The sequence below is a fragment of the Spinacia oleracea genome, chromosome 2 (assembly GCF_020520425.1).
Source record: "Spinacia oleracea cultivar Varoflay chromosome 2, BTI_SOV_V1, whole genome shotgun sequence".
NCBI lineage: Eukaryota > Viridiplantae > Streptophyta > Magnoliopsida > Caryophyllales > Amaranthaceae > Spinacia > Spinacia oleracea.
This window is the reverse complement of record NC_079488.1, coordinates 105,663,001-105,682,768: the sequence shown is the minus strand read 5'-3', so window position 1 is coordinate 105,682,768 and position 19,768 is coordinate 105,663,001. Positions and strand designations below refer to the sequence as shown.

The 19,768-nt window shown below is 35.5% G+C and overlaps 2 protein-coding genes across 13 annotated transcripts; both read right to left on the bottom strand.

The window, feature by feature from the left end:
• Window positions 1-1,449: 1,449 nt before the first annotated feature.
• LOC110785255 (uncharacterized) lies at window positions 1,450-11,770 on the bottom strand. Of its 10 annotated transcripts, none has more exons than XM_056837657.1 (10): window positions 11,414-11,770; window positions 10,546-10,969; window positions 7,767-7,866; window positions 5,816-5,872; window positions 4,270-4,393; window positions 3,446-3,528; window positions 2,911-2,981; window positions 2,698-2,828; window positions 2,192-2,261; window positions 1,842-2,075 (listed from the first exon to the last, which is right to left on the bottom strand). In XM_056837657.1, exons 2-9 carry the CDS (start codon window positions 10,875-10,877, stop codon window positions 2,200-2,202), a joined length of 960 nt encoding a protein of 319 aa, XP_056693635.1. In that variant the 5' UTR covers window positions 10,878-10,969; window positions 11,414-11,770; the 3' UTR covers window positions 1,842-2,075; window positions 2,192-2,199. The 10 variants fall into 10 exon arrangements, 9 of the variants coding, with proteins under 9 accessions (XP_021845405.1, XP_056693634.1, XP_021845412.1 ...); XM_056837658.1 differs by having other exon boundaries at window positions 1,842-2,072; XR_002532565.2 differs by having other exon boundaries at window positions 2,010-2,075; window positions 2,192-2,264; window positions 2,732-2,828.
• A 2,071-nt stretch (window positions 11,771-13,841) lies between these two features.
• Window positions 13,842-19,736, bottom strand: LOC110784852 (uncharacterized). 3 transcript variants are annotated; one of them, XM_056837655.1, is made up of 6 exons: window positions 19,272-19,736; window positions 17,499-17,621; window positions 16,771-16,870; window positions 15,232-15,401; window positions 14,394-14,767; window positions 13,842-14,306 (listed from the first exon to the last, which is right to left on the bottom strand). In XM_056837655.1, the coding sequence occupies exons 1-5, from the start codon at window positions 19,695-19,697 to the stop codon at window positions 14,414-14,416; spliced, it is 1,173 nt and encodes a 390-aa protein (XP_056693633.1). In that variant the 5' UTR covers window positions 19,698-19,736; the 3' UTR covers window positions 13,842-14,306; window positions 14,394-14,413. The 3 variants fall into 3 exon arrangements, with proteins under 3 accessions (XP_056693633.1, XP_021844999.1, XP_021844991.1); XM_021989307.2 differs by having other exon boundaries at window positions 14,398-14,767; window positions 19,272-19,735; XM_021989299.2 differs by having other exon boundaries at window positions 13,842-14,767; window positions 19,272-19,734.
• Between the last annotated feature and the right edge of the window lie 32 nt (window positions 19,737-19,768).

Below are 19,768 nucleotides of genomic sequence, written 5' to 3'. Positions count from 1 at the left end.
TATCTCTTAAATAATTACGGCCGGAAAAGACAAGTGTATCCCTTAAATAAATACAGAGGAATAAGTTTTTAAGATAGTTAATAATTTTGATATAACAACAACTAGTTTTGCCGAACATGAAACAAGTAGGGTAAAGATTGATATGAAATATCATCTTTTATGGTCAATGACATTCATAATGCATCGAGTATATACCATTCTTCTATGCAATGGGGAATATTTGGTGTAGTGGTAAATGTTCCCCTTACTTTTTAGATGGCTAACATGTTAAATTGGATTATATTGACCCTCGGGTCAAAGTTATTGTCTATTTTGTTACCGATGCCTTAGTTAAACCCGCGAAGGATAGTTACTATTAAGCATAGAGTCACTAATAATTTTAACTTAATTATTTTCTTAGTCCCTCCCAATTCGTAGACTATGGACTGTGGTGCACATAGAGCTACGTGCACCAAAAGAACATGTGTGCATAAGTAAAAGAGCACGACACTACGGCAAAAGAACATGCGATATAATATTTCACTATTTTATTATAAAAATAATTTATTATTTTACTATTTATTAAAACCTAAATAAAAAAAATACTCATGTTCTTTTCTCGTAACCAGATGTTCTTTCAATTATATACTGTGTTCTTTTGGTGCACGTAGCTCTATGTGCACCATGGTCCACCTTCTAAAGTATAGCTTTGAGGCAAGACATATGTTATGTAAGAACCAACCTTTCCCTGCAAAATGTTGGTGATAAGGCCACCCATACTAATGCAGCTGATTGATCTTGTTCTTTGTAAGCCCAATCAATCTGAATGATCACTTGGTAAGGTTGATTGATCATAGACTTCCCCTAAATGTTTCTTATGTCCAATGTTTCTTAGCATTCTAAACCTTGGTTTGATATATTGATGTGAGTCTGGATCCTCTGTCCCAAAATTTGTCTATTGCCCTAACTTGGCAAAAATATTGCTAAATAGCAACGAGCACGCTCTCTACCTCCTTAAATACTTCGTCTCATTTATATAGTGATGAATTTTTATTTTTATTTTTATTGAAAAATGAGGTTTATTGGCCTATTGAGAATGAAAATATCAATCGAAAAGTTTATTTTCGATGAGAAATCATCTACTAATCATCGGATCCCCCCTCCCCCACCATCTTAACCAGCAAGTCACCAATTTCATCACAACAAATGAAAATAATCCAATTTTGTAGAACACGAGAGATTCTGATTATAATCACTATTTATTCCCGCATATCGATCTTCCAAACATCCTATGCTGTCAATCGAACAAATCTGTAGTTGTATACCACCACAAAGCTAATCATGTTGTGCACACAACACATCGACGAAACACATCTATAAACTCGAAAGCATTTGTTCAGCTTTCAGTAGATGGGGTTGGCTTCCAATCTAAATTCTATGCAGCCACTATGAACTGCTAAATACAAATCATTTCAGCCAATTCAGTGGGAAAATTAGATTACAATGTAGCAAAAAAAAAAGATCAGTACAGCTTCTACAACAGTACAACAATGCCTTGTTTTTGGCCAGCAAGCAATTAGTTCTCCTACTAATCCACCATAATACACAATAAACTAAAATAAAAATGGAACTGCTGAGGGCAAAAGCTACAGATTCATCCTTCTTTGAGACCTAGCAACTAGCATCACACTGGCCTATTGGGGTAAACACAGGGTTATAATTGTAATTGGAAACCCTAGAATATTGTTTTTTTTTTTACTTGATACTTTTCAATGACATTACACTATACACAGTTTAGCTCCAAATCAAGAGACAGAATAGATGGTCAGATGCACATTCTCTTCTTCTATTTATGCGATGCGTTGCCCAAACTCCATTTTCTCTTGATGTTAAATGGCAGGTTCCAAAATTGTGTTCTTCTACACACAGACCCAATATATGCAACTGAATCGTACACAACATAAAAGATGTCCTAACTAAATTTACAGCATAACATTCTGAACTTGCAGTTGAGACACTCCTCCGAATCTCCTCTATCAACATCGTGACTCCAGCTTGGGCTGCAATCCATTATGCACGCCAAATATCATTGTCTACTGGAAGGAACGTCAATTGACAAACAAATAATAATATATTGTCAGTTTGCCATTCAATCCATGTACACCACAAAATTACAAACACAACATAGGCCTTATTTTCATTTTTCCCTTACAGGTTGAATTATGAAATGAAAGAAGATTGCATGAGATCATTCAGCGTTACAGAGGGCAGCATTCTTCTTACTACTGTAAGACAATAGAGAGGCAATTGAATAAATTTCATTTAGCAAATACAAGCCGAAGATACCAACAAGTTATTTTCCCTTCACAGATAATGCATGGGATAATCAAAGCACACTAATTTAATTCACAACAGCAAATTTGCCAACAAACATTGAGAAGGAACATGACTTTTGGCACCTGAAAAGTCAAAATTAATGGGGATATTAACCAAGTCACAGACGACGTCAAAAGTTGGAGTAAGGGTGAGGAGCAAGATGAGGACTTTGATTGTGGGAAAAGGCACCAAAAAATGGTGGAGGGTAGAGGGTTGGAGAGACAAATTTAGTGAGGAATGGGAAATGGATGGCGAGAAGAAAAAATGAAATTGATGCTGACTCCAGAAAAAATCTTCATAGTTTACTCCTAGGAACTAATCAAGATGTACAAAAAGCAATACCGAAATGAGAATCAGTCAAGGCATGAGAAGCTACCGAAGTTGTACGTGGCAAGATACTATTAGCAAGATTCTGATCAATAGATATTGGAAGCTCTTGCATTTGGCCAAGTTTTCCAGAAAGCTGTCTCATGCTGCAGTTGTTCAAAAATTGCAATTACAAAACCGAAAGAGATCAATGTATACGGAGTAACAAATTAGGTGAATAATACATACTCATTCAGGATGGCATTGACATTATTAATGTTGTCTCTTGTACGACAAAAGAGATCAATGTTATCCTGCAACTGAACACAAATGTATGTTAAAAAAAAGGTATCAATCAAAAGGGCACTATCATCGAGGACTATCAGATATGAAACACCTTGGAACTGGTGTTTTAATCACAAGAAGAAGCTGGACCTAAGTCATGTCGGATTGTTTCGATTTAAACTCTCAAGATATCAAATTTTAATAATTTTAATCTCAAGTTTAAGATATAATATAACAACCAAAATTGTGCACTGGGAATCATAAAAGTCAAACTGGGTAAACAAAAGAAAAACAGAGGGAGTACTTTTGAACATACAAATCAGGAAACTTCTAATATTTATATTTTTTATGCAAAACTTAAGAACTTATAGTCTTATATAGGACAGGAGGGAGTACTTAATAATTCCAGAGCCAAAAAAAAAGAGAGAGAAACAGACGATGTTCTATTTGTAAAAATTGAGTTCACAAAAGAAAGATCTTTCAGTCAGGAAAAGCCTACCTTCAGCAATGACATGTTACTGTTAATCTGATTTAAGGCTTGAATATTCTGCTCCAATAGATGCTTAGCTTTGCCGGTCAAAACTGTTAGCAAGAAAAATGCAAACAAGAATTCAATAGGAGCAATATGCCAATTGCATTTAGTAAATGTGTGTATACTCGGGCAACTACCAAGACCTTTATTCAAATTATAACCAAATTCCAAAACCGAACACAGGACAGCAATTGTCTACATGAGTATGTCAAATCACTTTTTAAGATTCATGTTTTACAGCTCCGAAAAAAGTTCATCAAGGAGATGATGCCTCAAGCTGACTTCTGGAATAGATAGATCTACATGGGAATCTCATTTTACCTTCGTTCTCAACTTCATTTCATAAGGGGGGAAAAAAGTTGATTATCAGACACAAAAAGTCTAAAGCCCGCTCATGAAGTAACAAGAAATTGTTGCATATGAAAAATCCAACGGGAATAATGACATAGTACAAAAATGTTTCTCAAAGTACTGTAAAGGCCAAGCCCCTTTTTCTGACTAGAACCTATTGTGACTTGGTGAGGATGTAAAACTGTGCAACGTTAGGAAATTAATACTCCCCTGATCAAACAATTTCAATTAACATTCCAAGGAATCAACCACAAAACTAAGAAAGACATATCAAAAGTATATAATACCATACGTACATGCATATAGTTCAAACACAAATGGGCATTTCCAAATTTTCTTTAATGTAATAGACATAAGATTGGTGAAGTTAGCAGGAGATGTAATGATTAGAAAATAAATCAGGGGTCCAATTTAAAATTTTGAACGACAATTAGACAAACCTTGGCATTTTACACGCTGATTCTGATCCATCTGGTTCGGCTGAGGAGAATATGGAGTCATGTTCACGTTAGATACTGAAGCCGACGCCAAGTTAGTCTTTGCAGATGATTCCACGTATTTGTCCTGGAAAAGTACGATGTATATCAGCAAATAACAGATCATTAACACAATAATTTCAAGCTAATCACAGCATTGCATTGGTGGCTTAGCAACCAATTCACTGAGCATGCTTTCTACAATATTCGAATATCCTCTCTCCTCTCTCTCCATAATAGATTACTACAAAATTACAGCAGGCAGACAAAATATAATGTATGAAAATCCAGTGAACTGTTGTGCATTACTTGTCTTTAAAAAGGGTAAGAAAAATCAAGATGTAGAATTGAAGATAACTCAACTGCAAAAAATAAAAATAAAAATCCTCGCTGTTTTTTTCCCCTTCTACTAGCAGCAGGGGAAGGGGGTTGGCAGAAGGTGAAAAATAAAAACAAAGTGTTTCTACAAGGTGCATATATATATATATATAATATATATATATATATATATATATATATATATATATATATATATATATATATATATATATATATGGTATCTGTTTTAATATTAGTTTGCGTGATACCATAGAGAACCCTGTCTGGAAAGCCAGTGGTGACACTGGACTTTTGAGTAATAGATCAAATGATAAACTTAAGATGCCAATGATTTCAATTTATTTTAACTGTTTAGGATGAAGTTAGGGTGCCAAGCTGCCAAAGGAGTCAACTAGGAAATGTGAAATAGGATCCACAAAGACAAAATCAAGTTGAATAAAATGAAAACAATTGACTTTATCTTGCATTGAAATTCCAAATTGTAGTAGAAATATTTTTTGATGGACAGAAGAGAGAGAAAAGAGAAAGGAAAGCAAAGGGTGAAGATGAAGAGAGAGAAAGATGATGATTGTGGGTGATTACTGAATAAGTAGGTGATATTGCCTTAAAAGGTACACTTGTTAAAATGCTTCAAAACAACAGAAATTAGATATTGGGGACGAGAATAGCACATCGACTTCAAAATATAGGGAAGGGTATCCTACATAAGTTTGTATACATGGAAACCACCCATCACATATCAATTCATCAGAACAAATAATTTGATGAATGAGCGAGAGTGACAGTCATAACATTTTTTTTTTTAATATGCTAGTGACTAATCACCTTTTTGTATATTACCAAACTTCAAGATCGTTAACTTGTTATTCATTATCGATCTCTATTAATCTTATTTCAATTTAAGGGGGGAAACCTCCAGCAAAAAGGTAGAACACAAAGAAAGATGAAATTATCAAAGGCATATATTATACAGGTTATACATAGAAGAAGACAAACAAAACCCGAAATCACTTTAACATATTATTAGGTTTTACAAGCTACAAATAAAGGACATTTCAGAAGAAGAAAAAAACATACAGACATTGGCCCACATTCAACTCCTTAACTGAATCATCATAAAAAACCATAAAGGGAAATGCATACAACTTCATACACACTTCAAGAATCATACCTTTCTGTAATTCCCTTTCCTTCCCAAGTGTGATTCCTCTTGTTTTCTCCGCTTTCTCTGTGAAAATTCAATTAATAAGTAACATGTTTAAGTGTACGAACCAAATGCATACCTAGTTAGACAAAGTGAAATAAGCTACTAAGTACTCCTTTTCAGAATTCCAAAACACTACAATTTAGGCGTCCATCAGCTGGAACGAGAAGCGCAATAAATTGTACTGACTAGCAGATGGATTTCCCACAAAGGGTGGTTCAGGGCTCTGCATTACCTTTCATTTTTATTTTTCAACAGCACACTTTCAAAGTTACCATGTTAAATACTTGGAAGAATGGAACAAAAGACAAAAGGAAACAAGTCTGACAAATGTCATGAAATCTTCCATATTCAAAGGAGAGCATAGGATCATCCTGCATTTGCACGCAAGAGGGAGAGAGTAAGATGACAAATTGCGTCCAGAGGATTTAGGCTTGAACTTCTACAATAAGGTGGATAATAAACTCTTACATTCTATCTCAAAGAACCCATAAGTAAAGTGACCTGCGTAGTTCGAAAGATCTTCTCATTTTATCTTCGGTGGAGGTTATTCCCAGCTTAGGTAATTTCGTTATGATTCTATTACTTCGATACTTCCGTTAAGGTTGTATGTCCAGTGCAGTGTTTTCTAGTCATATTCGCTCGTGTACTTGAATTTGCTAATTTTCCATCAGTCTATCCACAATATATATGTTGGTTAAGCGTTTAACAGCCACCCAATAAAACTTTTCCCTGTATTTCATTGTACAATCGTGTTAAACAAGACTCTTCATTTGTTCTTCCTTGTCATCCAATCGCCATTAATACAATGGCACTTGGTAAAACTTCCCTGTATTTGACAATATATTCATTTACATATACTCTCTATCTTGTATGTTGTATCCATTAATCACACCATTGACACAAACGCTTGGCCCAAGAAATCTAAAGTAACATTTCATGTACCCATCTTCGTTCTACTTAATTTGTATCCCTTAATTTAATAATTTCCACTGAATATCTCCAAAACTATAACTTGAACCCTTATACCTCCATTACATAAGCTAACATGTGACCAAAAGGAAGAACGTGATGCAGCTAAATATTTTGATCCTTAGGATAAACCATTGGCAGATTCAGCTACAAAGCATAAGGCCTGGCGGGAGTGGAGGGTTCAACTTCAATCTTTGACTTTCACTATAATGTTGTCTCCTGAGCTTCAATTAGGATAGACCAAGCATATCACTATTCTGAATTGTGATGGAAGCTCTGGAATGAATCTGCTAAAAGAAAACTTTGTTCTACGGACCATTTTTCTGAAAAGAAGTTCTGTTCTTCATTTCTGATCTCAATCCCTCCTTAGTATCCAGGAAATCACCTCCTTTTCATAGCCTGAATTTGCATCAACTTGAAGGATGTGATCTAAGTCTCATCTCTTTGCTTATAACTTGCACGAATCCAAATCTAGTGTCCACCATCATTGTCCCTTACTCCAAGAGATTTTCATTTTATAAAGTAACTCGGCTTTAGAGATAAATAGATTTGTACTTTCTCCGGGTTTTTTTAGTTGTACAATACTGATTTTTCAAGGACATATTTTTTCCAACGCACTAAATTTTTTCAACGCACTCAATTTTTCAAGCAATATACTGTATTATTTATCTTAAAGTATAAGTTATAAAAAGTTGATATTTTAAAAATACATATTGAGATGAATCTAATAGGATCTCACGTGACTATGTTTTCCCTTACGTATTAATTAATATAGTTTACCAATCTTGTATTCTTTAGCTTTATTCAAAGTGATCACTTTCATTGAAGTTGACATAAGACAAACAATATATGCTCAAACTAATAAAGCTTGTGGGTTTCACTTTCCATGAAAACTAAAAAATATGTGAGATAAGATAGTAGATTATACAAAAAATGAACAACTCACCGCCATCCACCGACATCTGAGCGCAACATCACGTACAGTTTTGTCTCGCAAAAGAGCAGCAATCTTGATGTACTTCAAGATACTAGGCTCATCCTTATACCTGAGAATCACATAAGAAAAGTAGGGTTAATAATAAAACTTAACGGGGAACTGAAAGACATAATTCGGCAATCATAGGATCACAGCATACAGCAGTTCAGTGACTATGAGAAGGCAAAAATTGATAAAACATTCACGGGTTATACTAAGATGCCCCTGGCACATATTTTTGCTCTGACTTTACAAATGACTTAAAACAATTTGATAGATAAATAGAGTTGAGGAGAGTACTCTGGAGTTTACCTGAGAGGCCATACAGTACGTACAACAGTAGAGGGGAAAGAAAAGAGAATCAAGAAATAAAATGAGAGGAAACAAATCAAGAAAGGAAAAAAAGGAATAAAATATGTGAGAAGTACTAAACAATTTACAAATATGTCAAAGACCATCAAGACATTGACAAACTTCACAAACGTAGAACATAGTTAAGAAATGCATGCCTTGCCTATCAATCTTATCACTGATTTACAATAAAAGTTGTGTTAATGGTAAAACTTAATGGGAAACTGAAGGACATAAGTTTGCAATCATAGGATCACACATATAGCAAGTCAGTAACTATGAGAAGGCAAAAGATGCTTAAAGCATTCATGAGTTTACAAACATGCCCCTAGGACATTTTCCCCTCTTTGAGGTTCCATATGACTTAGATAGAAAAACAGAGATGAGGAGAGTGCCTTGGAGTTTACTGAGGGGCCATGCACTGCCCATGCGGTACATACAACAGTACAGGGGAAAGGAAAGGGAATCAGGAAATAAATTGACGGGCTGTCTGGTTGGGGGGATTCAAGAAGGAGAAAAGCAATTAAACCATTATTTCCCTTAGGGAGGATTTGGTTGGCAATTTTCGATTTCCTTTCCCCCATTTATTTTTGAAGTTCCACATAACCTCTCTGAACTGATTCCCTACCCCTAACCTTGACTTGAGAATTCCTTCAGTTTCTTCTACACAATATATATTTTTGACCACATTTGACCACCACCACAACTATCAGCCCACCCAACACATTAACAGCCATCCCTCCACCAACCACAACACGCAGATACCAACGACCACAATCTAAACCACCAACCACTAGCTTCATACCCCTACCAGGACAACTACCAACACCCTCAACCCCTGTGACCATCACAACCACCAAACAAGAGCCACAAACCTGTCGCCGTAACTCAACCCCACCTTAATACTCAATCCAAATATTGTGTCACCTGCCGCTACAAACACCGCTGACCACCAACAAGCAGCCATTAAGAGAAAGCGAGAAAGACATACTTTAATTTGCCAAATCAATCAAGCATTTAGATGGTTAAATTTGACCATGAAAGCTACAGATCAAGAACTTCCATTGTCAAATTTGACCATATAAGTCTTCTACAATGATGGTGAGGGTAGATGTCATCATGTCAACTGTGGGCCATGCTAAATGGTCGGTGGGGAATTGGTAGTTGGCGAAGATAAGTTGTGGCAACGGTGGAAGAAAAGAGTAGGATTGGGGCGGATGGGTTTGAATACTCGGAGCTAATCTGTAGACTCTATTGTAGAACTTTGATTCCTTTTGTTCACTGCAGCCAAATAATGTAGAGAATTTAGGAAAGGTTGTTACTTATCCTTTCCTTACTCTTTCTCAATTCTTTTGCGTTCCTCTGTGGCTAACCAAACAGCCCCTGGGAGGAAAGAAATCAAAAAAGGAAAGACAAGGAATGAAAGCTTAATCCCTTTTAAAATGTTTGGTTCCTTAACAAAATGGAAATTGAAACATTTTCAGAAACCATCCATCATCACCTCTGGAAGGAGCTCCTCCTTCCTCTTTAATCTTCTCCTCTCACAGCTACCATGGCTGATGTGCTAACCAATCCCCTCCCCCACACACACAATACCACCCGGCCCATCCCATTCTCCCCACAATGCCTCCATTCCAGGTACCTCACACACCCTTGTGTAACACCTAGGGGGGCAGGGGAATAGGGAATACCTCCTTTGATGAGTACATGGCTACATGCAACATAAGGCTCAGTTCCCCTCAGCTTGTTTAAGTTTCGGCAAATATGAATTTAGCTAGGTAAAAGTACAGGTACATAAGTTAATTATTAAGCAAAAGTAACTTTTTTTCAGCAAGAAATAAGTTCTTTTACAGAAAAAAAAAGAAAAAGTTAAGTTCACCAAAAACAAGCTGAGGAGAATAGAGCCTAAGTAACAAAAAATAATAGTGTATCTCAACCAATTGACCAAATACTTACAAGGGGGTAGAGTATTTCCTTCCCTCCAAACGGTCCCAAATTTTAAGTTATCCTAACAAACTCACTCCCCTAAGGAACACCTAGCAACAGGTCAACCAAGAAAAAGACTAAGACTAACCAAAAGGCCATGTGAGAACTGAGAAGTAATAAACAATTTACAAATATATCAAAGGCCATGAAGATGTTGACAAATTTCTTAAACGAAGAACATAGTTTAGAAATCCATGCCTTTGCTATCAATCTTTTGACTGGTTTTATTTGTGACAAATATTTCTGTTGTAGGGCAACAGTAACTGTTCATTTCCAAGTAGCTAGAATAAATTACAGCTAAGAATTTACCACTTCAAACATTTTAAACTAGGGTATGCTAACATAACACATAAATTAAGATGGGATCATGATCCACAAAGATAAATTTTATGCCAAAGAACAGAGTACTAACTTGACAAGGCTTTCTTCCAATTTGTATTGTTCTTCCTCAGTCCACTCAACAGCTAGACCAGCATCGTGCTTTAACCCAGGCACGGAATCCAAAAGAAGAGTACCGGATGAACTGCCAACAGTAGTTGTGGTGGGACTGCTGGTACTAATGATGCTAGAATTGTCACAAAACATAAGATTTCCACTATTACCATTCATCCCATAATAGTTTCCAATGGGGATCATCTCTGACGTGCTATTTACAGCCCCTGACTGAAACGATATAGCATGCCGATGCAAACCAGCACCCAGTGTATCTTCTTGATGAAAGCTTGTATTAGACTCTGCTGCCATCTCAATTGGATTCACTTCACTCTCAAAATTCACAAGAAATCCGACCACAGATGAATTGTACTATCAAATGTCACATTGCGTGAAGGCTACACCTAACAAAAAGCACTTAAAAATCAGAAACAACAAAAGCTCAAAAAATGCACATAAAATTCAGCTAAAAACTCAAATATTCTCATCTAATTACATAAAGATTAAACTTAAGCTAAAGAAAACACAATTACAGCACAAAAATTAATTATCATAATCTAATTACATACAAAAACAGCTCCAGCTTGCTAAAATAAATCAAAAGAATAAAAAAGCTGGAAAAAAAACCCGCATAAATGAGGAAAGAGCAAGAAAGGAAAAATCAAAACCCAGTGAAGATTCAAATTCCCAGAAAAACCTAGAACTAGCTCAACGTGGAAATCAAAGGGAAGAAAGAAAATCAAGCTCAATAAAGTAGAAAATTCAAAAAAATAAATTAACAAATATACTTCAAATCAAGGATACAAGAAAAACCCTAAAAAATAGTGAATAGTAGAGAGAGGAGATACCTCTAGAAATGCAAGAAACATCGAAAGGGGGTAAAATAGGAGGAGCCCTAATTTGGGGTTTCGTATATCTTCCCAGAAAAATGCAAGAATACCCACAAAAACAAAAACCAAGCAGCAGAAACGCTACTTTAAAGCTATTTTCTCTCACTCACTTTTAAGAGAAATGAGTAGAAAAAAGACAGATGGGAGAAAGAAGGTATCCGCCAATGGGGAGGCGAAGAAGGAAGGGAAAAGGTGGGTGGGGGGAGGAGAGAGAAAGATGAAGAGAGAGTGAATGTATGCGTTGGTGTGTGAGAAAATTATAATTTCCTGGTTTTGTTGTTGTGTGTGTGTTGTTGCAGATCTTGGAATACACCAACAGTGAGAATCCCAATAAGGCAGCATTTGATACCAATTATTGTGGAGCCGAACCCCACCCTTTTTATCTCTCTTCCCCTCTTCAGATCGACATCTCTCGCGAGTAAATATTCGGTAGACCTCAACTTATAACGGTTTATTTTAAACATATGATTATATAATTGTATTTGAGCTCGTAATCCTGAATTCATGATAAACATCTTTATTCTATAAGGAAAATTTGAGGTATTAGGGTCGAAGGATGATAAAGAAATGAGAGTAAATATTACGTGGTAAGACTTTGATTTTATAACCTTGACATCCTTTATGAGTAAGACAATGAGAAAATGAAAAACTTCATCCAAGCAGCAATAATGCTACTTTATTGTTAAAGAATATAAGAAGCGTAATTGGAGCTCACAGCCTTCAATTTATGAGAAACATTCCTAACTTTATGAGGAAATTTTGAGATGTAAGGATCGAAGGATGATAAGGGAATGACAGCAAAAAATACCTAGTAAGACTCTGATCTCATAACGTCATTTGCAAGCAACTATAATGAGAAACTTCATTGTACAACAGGGTGTATCTTGTTGTTTTTATTGCTCATATTCAACTGAGTTAAGAAATAATTTTGATTATATTTCACGCAAGACTGGTTATTGTTATGCATAGAAAATTAAATATGGTTACCAACAAGTAGATTAAATACTACTTCAAATTTTGGTGTCATGCTCAATTGCACATAGTAGTATATTATTTTGTGTTTGTGTGCTTGCTTTTTGATTTTGCACTGTGTTTTTAATATGCCTTTTTTCATTCATATAATTTGCCTTTACCACCCCTCTTTCCCAACCATTTTGCAACTTGCAAGGTAAAGAAGAAACAATGCCCAAAAAGAAATAAAAAGCCACCAAAGGGAGTGCGTGTGACTACTATTTTACACACATTGACACATACACTACTGCACAATATTTTAATAAGTTGTAGAAAAATATTACTTTTTTCCTACATAAGTATCTATAAAAGTATCTATTGGTAAGGAAATAGTATAATTTTATGGGTCGATAATGGAGGACATCGTACTTCTTTTATGGTAATCTATTACTTTATATAATCTACCACCCAACTTCAAGGATAAATATATTAAGTAATTCTCAGCGCCTACGAAAAATCTTAAACATTTTTAAGCCAAGCACACTAATTCCTTCTTTTAATTAAGTAATTGGTATTAAAAAGTAATAAGTTATATTGCATAATGTTTTTAACTTATGAATGATAGTACATCATAGGGGGAAAGGGTACTACATAGTTAGTTAAGTGGTCAGATAATATAAAATTAAGTTAGCATGTTAAGATGGATGTACCGTTGTTATTTAAAAAAGAAAATCGTTAGCAAATAATAACATTAAAGTTCTTTTGTGTGGCTGTCACAAGATTTGAACAGTGATTTGATTTAGGTTTTTAGGGGAGATATATGAGTAGTTCATGGAGCTTTAAACCTAACTTTCAGAAACATCAATTTGATTTATATTCAAGTGTCACTAACACATTGATTTGGTGACGAATAATACTAGGATTAATTATGATCATGTATATCTATGATAGATTTCCAAACTGAATGGCGTTTTATCACTCATTTAGTCACCATCTAGAAGAAGCTTAATTAGCAATTATTCAAATTTAAAGACAAAGTAAATTCGTTTATACTACGTGCTACTCCCTTAAAATCCCAAGCTCTGTTCAATTGAACTCATTAAGTCATTTTGTACTTTGTCCGCAAAAACTTTTTTTTGACAGCTATATGCAGAAACTAATTTTGTTTAAACTTACGTAAACTTATTTCGTTTGAAATAAACCAAAATAAGTTGAAATAAACAAGACAATTACAAAAACGTTGAAGATTAATTCCAACTCTACCATTTTAGGTCTACTTCCCTATTTGTCCCCAGCCAACTTTCCGCACCATTGTTGCATTCTTAACAAAACAATGCAAACAGATTGAAAAAGAAAGGCTCAAAATATCATATCAACTAACATAACCAAGCAACCTGCAATCAGGCTCAGCACTCCCAGCAGATGAACAGAAGACTTATCTTAAACTTAACTTGAAACCGGTACTCTTTAATCGTTAGCAGGTTTATTAGAATCAAAATCTTGCTTGCAACATCAAAATATTATCAACCAATAATTCTCAAAACTTCATCTTCTGAAAGCCAAATTAGTTATAAAAATAAAAATAAAAAAATTAAAAAAAAAAAGAAAAAAGGATACAAGAGTCCATATATCTAAGGATGCTTCACAGAATTTCTAGAATTCAACCCTTTTTCTTCAGTTTTGATTCACTGTCACTTATACAGTTATACCCCATTGTCAATCAGACATCTTGCCGTCTGAAATCCTTCATACGCACAAAGCTAGAAGTTATCAATCATCAACCAAACAGAATTTCAGCTCTGAAGCACGATGATGGTAACAGCAAATGTACAGAGGCATATCTGAGTAGAGTATATAATACAGCTGATATTGCTCCTAATTCAAAGATAATTCCTAGTTTCTGCGAATGAAGTGATAACAAAACCATGATGAACATAAGGGCTTGTTTCAGATGTGTTTAAGCAATAAAAGGGGGGCAAAGAAGTACCCACAATGCGCCAAACAAGGTCAAGAGGTTGGCAATGGCAACAGCCTGCTGCGGGCTGCAGCTCTCTCAAGTGCCTTCTGTCTCTTGGCTTCCATCAGTGATTTTTGATCTTCTGTAATCTGACTAGGTTTGGGGTTGCCACCTCCTACACCTAATGACTGATCTAAAATTTTCACTGATTTATCACTCGGAGCAGCAGCTTTTTCAAGTGCCTTCAGTCTCTTGGCTTCTATCAGCGATTTTTCTTCTTCTGTAAGCCGAGTAGGATCGGAACTTTTACCATTACCTATTGATTTATCTGAATGTTTCATTGATTGGTCACTTGGCGGTATATCAGCACCTGTCGTGTTAGATTGCCTAGAAGCGGGTGTTTCCTGTTGCAAAGCAGCAAGTGCAAATAAGAAACAATTTTAGGTACCCCCCAACCCAGAAAAAGAGAGAAAAAAGGTTGATGCAAGACTATTTATGATGGTTTATCACTATCAGAATCAATGTTGCCCCCGATTAACTTTCTTGAGCTTACTGATTATTAGTAGTGTATCCTAATGCTTGCATTATATCTAAGTTTGGCAACTTGCTAATTAGCTGGTTCCTTACTCGATTATTAATCACAAGTCAAGAAGATGCATGTTAAACTATTCCTTTTCCAGTTCTCTATGTGCATGAATTTTTCAGCTATCTCTAATCTCTACACATGAGCAGTATTTCTACTGATATACTGAAGAAAATAAGGTACCTCAGAAATTATGCCTTAAAGATAACATTTCCAAATAAATCGACTATGAGATACATGAGCACATAAACTCAACCGAGACCCTGCCAAAGATGTGGAACTTACTTCAACAGTCTTGTCATATATTTCATTGAGCATATCTGCATGCATGTCATCAGCGTCATTGTCATTGAAAGTTAAGTCATGCATGTCATCATCAGCATCATTCCCATTAAAAGGCAAGTCATGCGTGTCATCAGCATCATTCCCATTAGGCTCCCCCACGTTTAAGACATCTGAAAGAATTGAATGGAAACAAGCATGTGAAGAGCTAAATAAATCCATCTACCAATTTCTAAATGAAGTGCACATGAACGGACATGTCACCATCACAAGATTGACCAAAAGAACACAATTTCAAACGTAATACTGAGCTGTTAAATAGTTGCTTACTCTTGCAGACTTTACTTAAAAGCAGCTTAAATACTATGTCAGTAGTGAATGGGTTCCCTTTTGACGCAACTCAATGATATAGATGAATATGAAAATAAAGTTCATGTTAATGGCAAAGGGCCCTCTATTAAGGAACAGAAGTCCTAAATATCTCACATATCAAGAACTTGCTTGTGAAGAAAACTAAAAGCAGATATATGCGCTTTTTGGGGGGGTAGGGAAACCTCAACCTACCAACTAAGTAGGGTAATACCTCAAACAATTACACTGTTTGGATGAGAAGATTAGAATGGAGGGAAGGAAAATGAAGAATTTACTTTCTTTTGGTTGGATATTTTGATTTCAAGAGACAGTTAACAAACATTTCTTAATATACTACATTGCTATCCCCTCTAAAAATAAAAATTAGTGGTTGGGAGCTTTGGGGCATACCAGAAGGTAATGACAGAAAGAAAGGCTACCATTTTGCTTCATGTTTCAATCCCTTAAACATTCTCCTTTTAGTTAAACATGAAAATGCCAGGCCAAATTTCAAATATGCATCCCAGATTCCCAGGCACAGTCTAGTGACACTAGCCGGGTTCGCCCCCATACTAGCCTGACTCACTGCCAAAGTGCCAACTCTAACCATGTTAAGTTTCATCCTTTTTTCAGGATTTTATTCAAGTCATATTGGTCATTAGTCATTATTGTCTGCAGGTGAAAAGGCAAAGGCTCAATTTAGGAGCTCTGTCCAATTTAAAGGTCAATAGGACAAACATGGATTGAAATATGTGAACGTAAACCAACAAGGACTGAAAAATAATGTTCGCACTTCATAGTTCATAATAACATTCATAAATTCATAATCAAAGTAGATCTGGTAAATATGGGATTCCTTGTCAGAAAATAGAAGAGTAGTGACTGGGACACTGCACTATATCATGTCAAATATCCATTCAAGACAATTGCAAAAGCACCAAGCATCCTAGATATGACTGACAGGAACAGAAAATAAGTACATTGAGAACAAATTAATAACTTTTGGCATACAATAATCTCGTTGATCACCTTGTTTGTTTTTTTCGACATGTCAGCTTTTTCTATAATTATAAGTTTTCACAATTCTCCTTTTAAGTGTTAAGGGATAATATTTATGGTAAATCCATCATCAAAACTCAAAACAGCTAAAAATTAACTAATAGGACAAATGTATACAGCAAAATAGGATACCTTCTTTATCACACTGGGTCTCATTTTCAGTAAAAGACTCTTTCAGCTTTGTGGGATCCCCTCCATTAGCAACTCTGTCTTTTAACTCAGCAACACAGGTCTAGGAAAATCACAGCTAGGAGATCAGTATAAGAAAAAAAAAAAAAAAAAAAAAACTACTAATAAGTAAGGAAAAGGGGAATTCACACCGATATACTGTGTTTTGATCCTTTACAAAATGATAAGCGATAACATAGGTTAGGTTTATGTTAACGAAGTAGACTGCAATTATTACAACCAAAAGGCAAGAAATGTTAGTGAATACAAAATAGAGATACAAAACAGGCCAACCATGTGCTATCAACTATGCATGGCTACATGCTCCTTACATGCATCCAGGAAAATAAAGATTTTTTTTATTACTATTGCTTACGTAGTAATTGGAAATGTTCATCCTAATTGAAATATCTTTTGTTACTATATCATTCTATTAAAACATAAATAGTCAGATCACATTCACTACTCACCATTAGTATACACAAAAGCAGTTGGGTTGGTGATAAGGAGCAAAATGAGAGTAGAATATACTATAAGAAAACCTGTAACTGTTCACCAAATTAAGAATTTTGACTTGGAGAAACTGAAGATTATATAATGAAAACTGAGCGAAAGAAACGTCAAAATACATAAAAAGGCAATGACAAGTGTATAAGCACAGAAGGAGTTTTAAGGGAAAGAAAATATTCTACCTTCACACGTCTTGTGGATCCAGCTTCCTCTACCTTGTGTATGAACTGATCAAATGGGAAGTATGGAAGTAATTGTGCGTGCCATTCAGCATACATACGTAGTAGATTCCTCAAATCATTGACCTGTAGAAGTTAATTAAGAAAAACGATCACAACATAGTAAACAGATGATAGTCATGTACAAAAAGAATTATGAATAATTTAAAACAATAAATAAGAATGATCTTATTTCGGTGCATATTTATTCTGCAGATGGATTGTTTTGAGATTCAAATGCAAAATACCTCTTGAGCAGTTGCATACATCCTTATAAATTAAGTGATTTCTAGAAAGTATGTATCGTTTATTCTATTTAGCTTTCAAATAATAAATTAGACGGGAACTTGTCTCTAACAACTCACTGAGCAAGATGAAATAATGACAAACAGTATCCCTAGGCCTAATAAGTTACTTGTATAACTGCTTCAAGGCAGGTACGAGTAACTGGTGTCATGTACAGATTAAAATTTTGATCTATTAGGTGTAATTTAGGTATCTTTTTCAGCAAGTATATAAAGCTTAAATCAAATGAGAGGAAATGAATTTGACTTATTCATGAGCATTAGTATAAGTTTACTCTACCAAACTTGAGCATCGCTTGAATTATTTATTAACCAACAAGATGATTTGGACAACACTGCTTGATTATAGAAGTTGAACCCTAGTGTGACTCTTGGAGACGGTGAACTTTGAACAATTTTGACTTATCAGCAATGATCAGCATCAACCTCAATGTTCGGATAGGGGAGAGTCAAATGTACATAGCCTTACCCTACACTCCTACAGAAATAACAGATGGTTCGAAACTGATACATAATCTGAAATAAAGAGGCATAATAACCAGATGGTTCGAAACTGATACATAATCTGAAATAAAGAGGCATAATATCCAATAGTTTTATTAGAGGGTGATCTTATGGTTTGCTTCTTGTGATATGCAATAGGGGAGTGTTTGGTTTGGTCTTAACTTTTCAATCATTTTATGTTGTTTGATATGGCAAGGGGTATAAAACAATTGTCCAATAACTCCCAAAAGGGTGACAAACAATTTCCATTTGAAATGAAGTCTTAAAAGGGTGAAAAACAATTTCTATTTGAAATGAAGGGAAACCACTCTTCCACTTTCCCTTCTTACCTCAATCTTTTATCTTCCCATCAATCCTCACCATCTACTTTCATTTTCCTTTCTCTATGAATTGTCTTGTAGGAACCAAACAAAGGAAAACTAGCTTGGAATTGTGTTTTCACTTGGAAAATGTTTTCCAGGTAAAATCATTTCTCACTGACGTTTTCTGTCAAACCTACCGGAGCCTAAATGACCTAGTATTAAGGTATTCTTTCCACTTGTTCGTTAAATTTCTTGTAATGGCAATCACATCAAACTGATGAATAGCTTGATCACTCACTCGGACCTCTGTTAAGGAAATCTTTCATCATAACATGCGCCAATTTAGCCTAATTACTATCTTCATTCCTGATGAAAAAAGGGTGCTTTCAAAGGGAGAGGAGTGAATTTTTTAACCATGTGAAAGAATTTAGTAGTGACTTAGTGTCAATTAAACTATGCACATTTACCCTAATTCATCTCCAGTTCAAATAAACAGGAAAGTAGTAGTGACTTAGTGTCAATTAAACTATGCACATTTACCCTAATTCATCTCCAGTTCAAATAAACAGGAAAGTCAAAATTAATAGAGAAATTGAAATTAAAAAAGAAAAGAATAGATGTTATACCTCATGGCCACGGCCTCTGCACTTAAAATTACGGGGGAAATAACGGAGAATGTACCCGAGACCTTGATCGGAGAGCAGTAACTCCGGGGTGAGCTTCGGCCGAGTTCGGGGCGCCTTCTTCGGCTTCGAAGCAGAACCGGTGGGCTTCAATTGGAAGCTACTGCTGCCGTTATTGCTATTACCACCATTGCCGGACTTTGAGAAGTTGTTGAAGGATTTGGGGTACGCAGAATCAGAAGTTGGATTGGAATTAGGGTTGGAGTTAGGGTCAGCGTTTGAAGGACAGTCGCGGGACCAGTGGCCAGGGCGGCCGCACTTGTAACATCCCGTCGGAACTGCTCCACCACTGCCGGTTTCGCTCATTTTTGGTGGTTGATTTGGAAATGCAGGATCTAAATTTGGGTCTTCGGTTCTCAACCCTATCATTCTATCAATATCAATATGGTTTCCTCTTCGTTTTGGCGGGTAAAATGAGAGGGAAATTTATTTTCGCATTA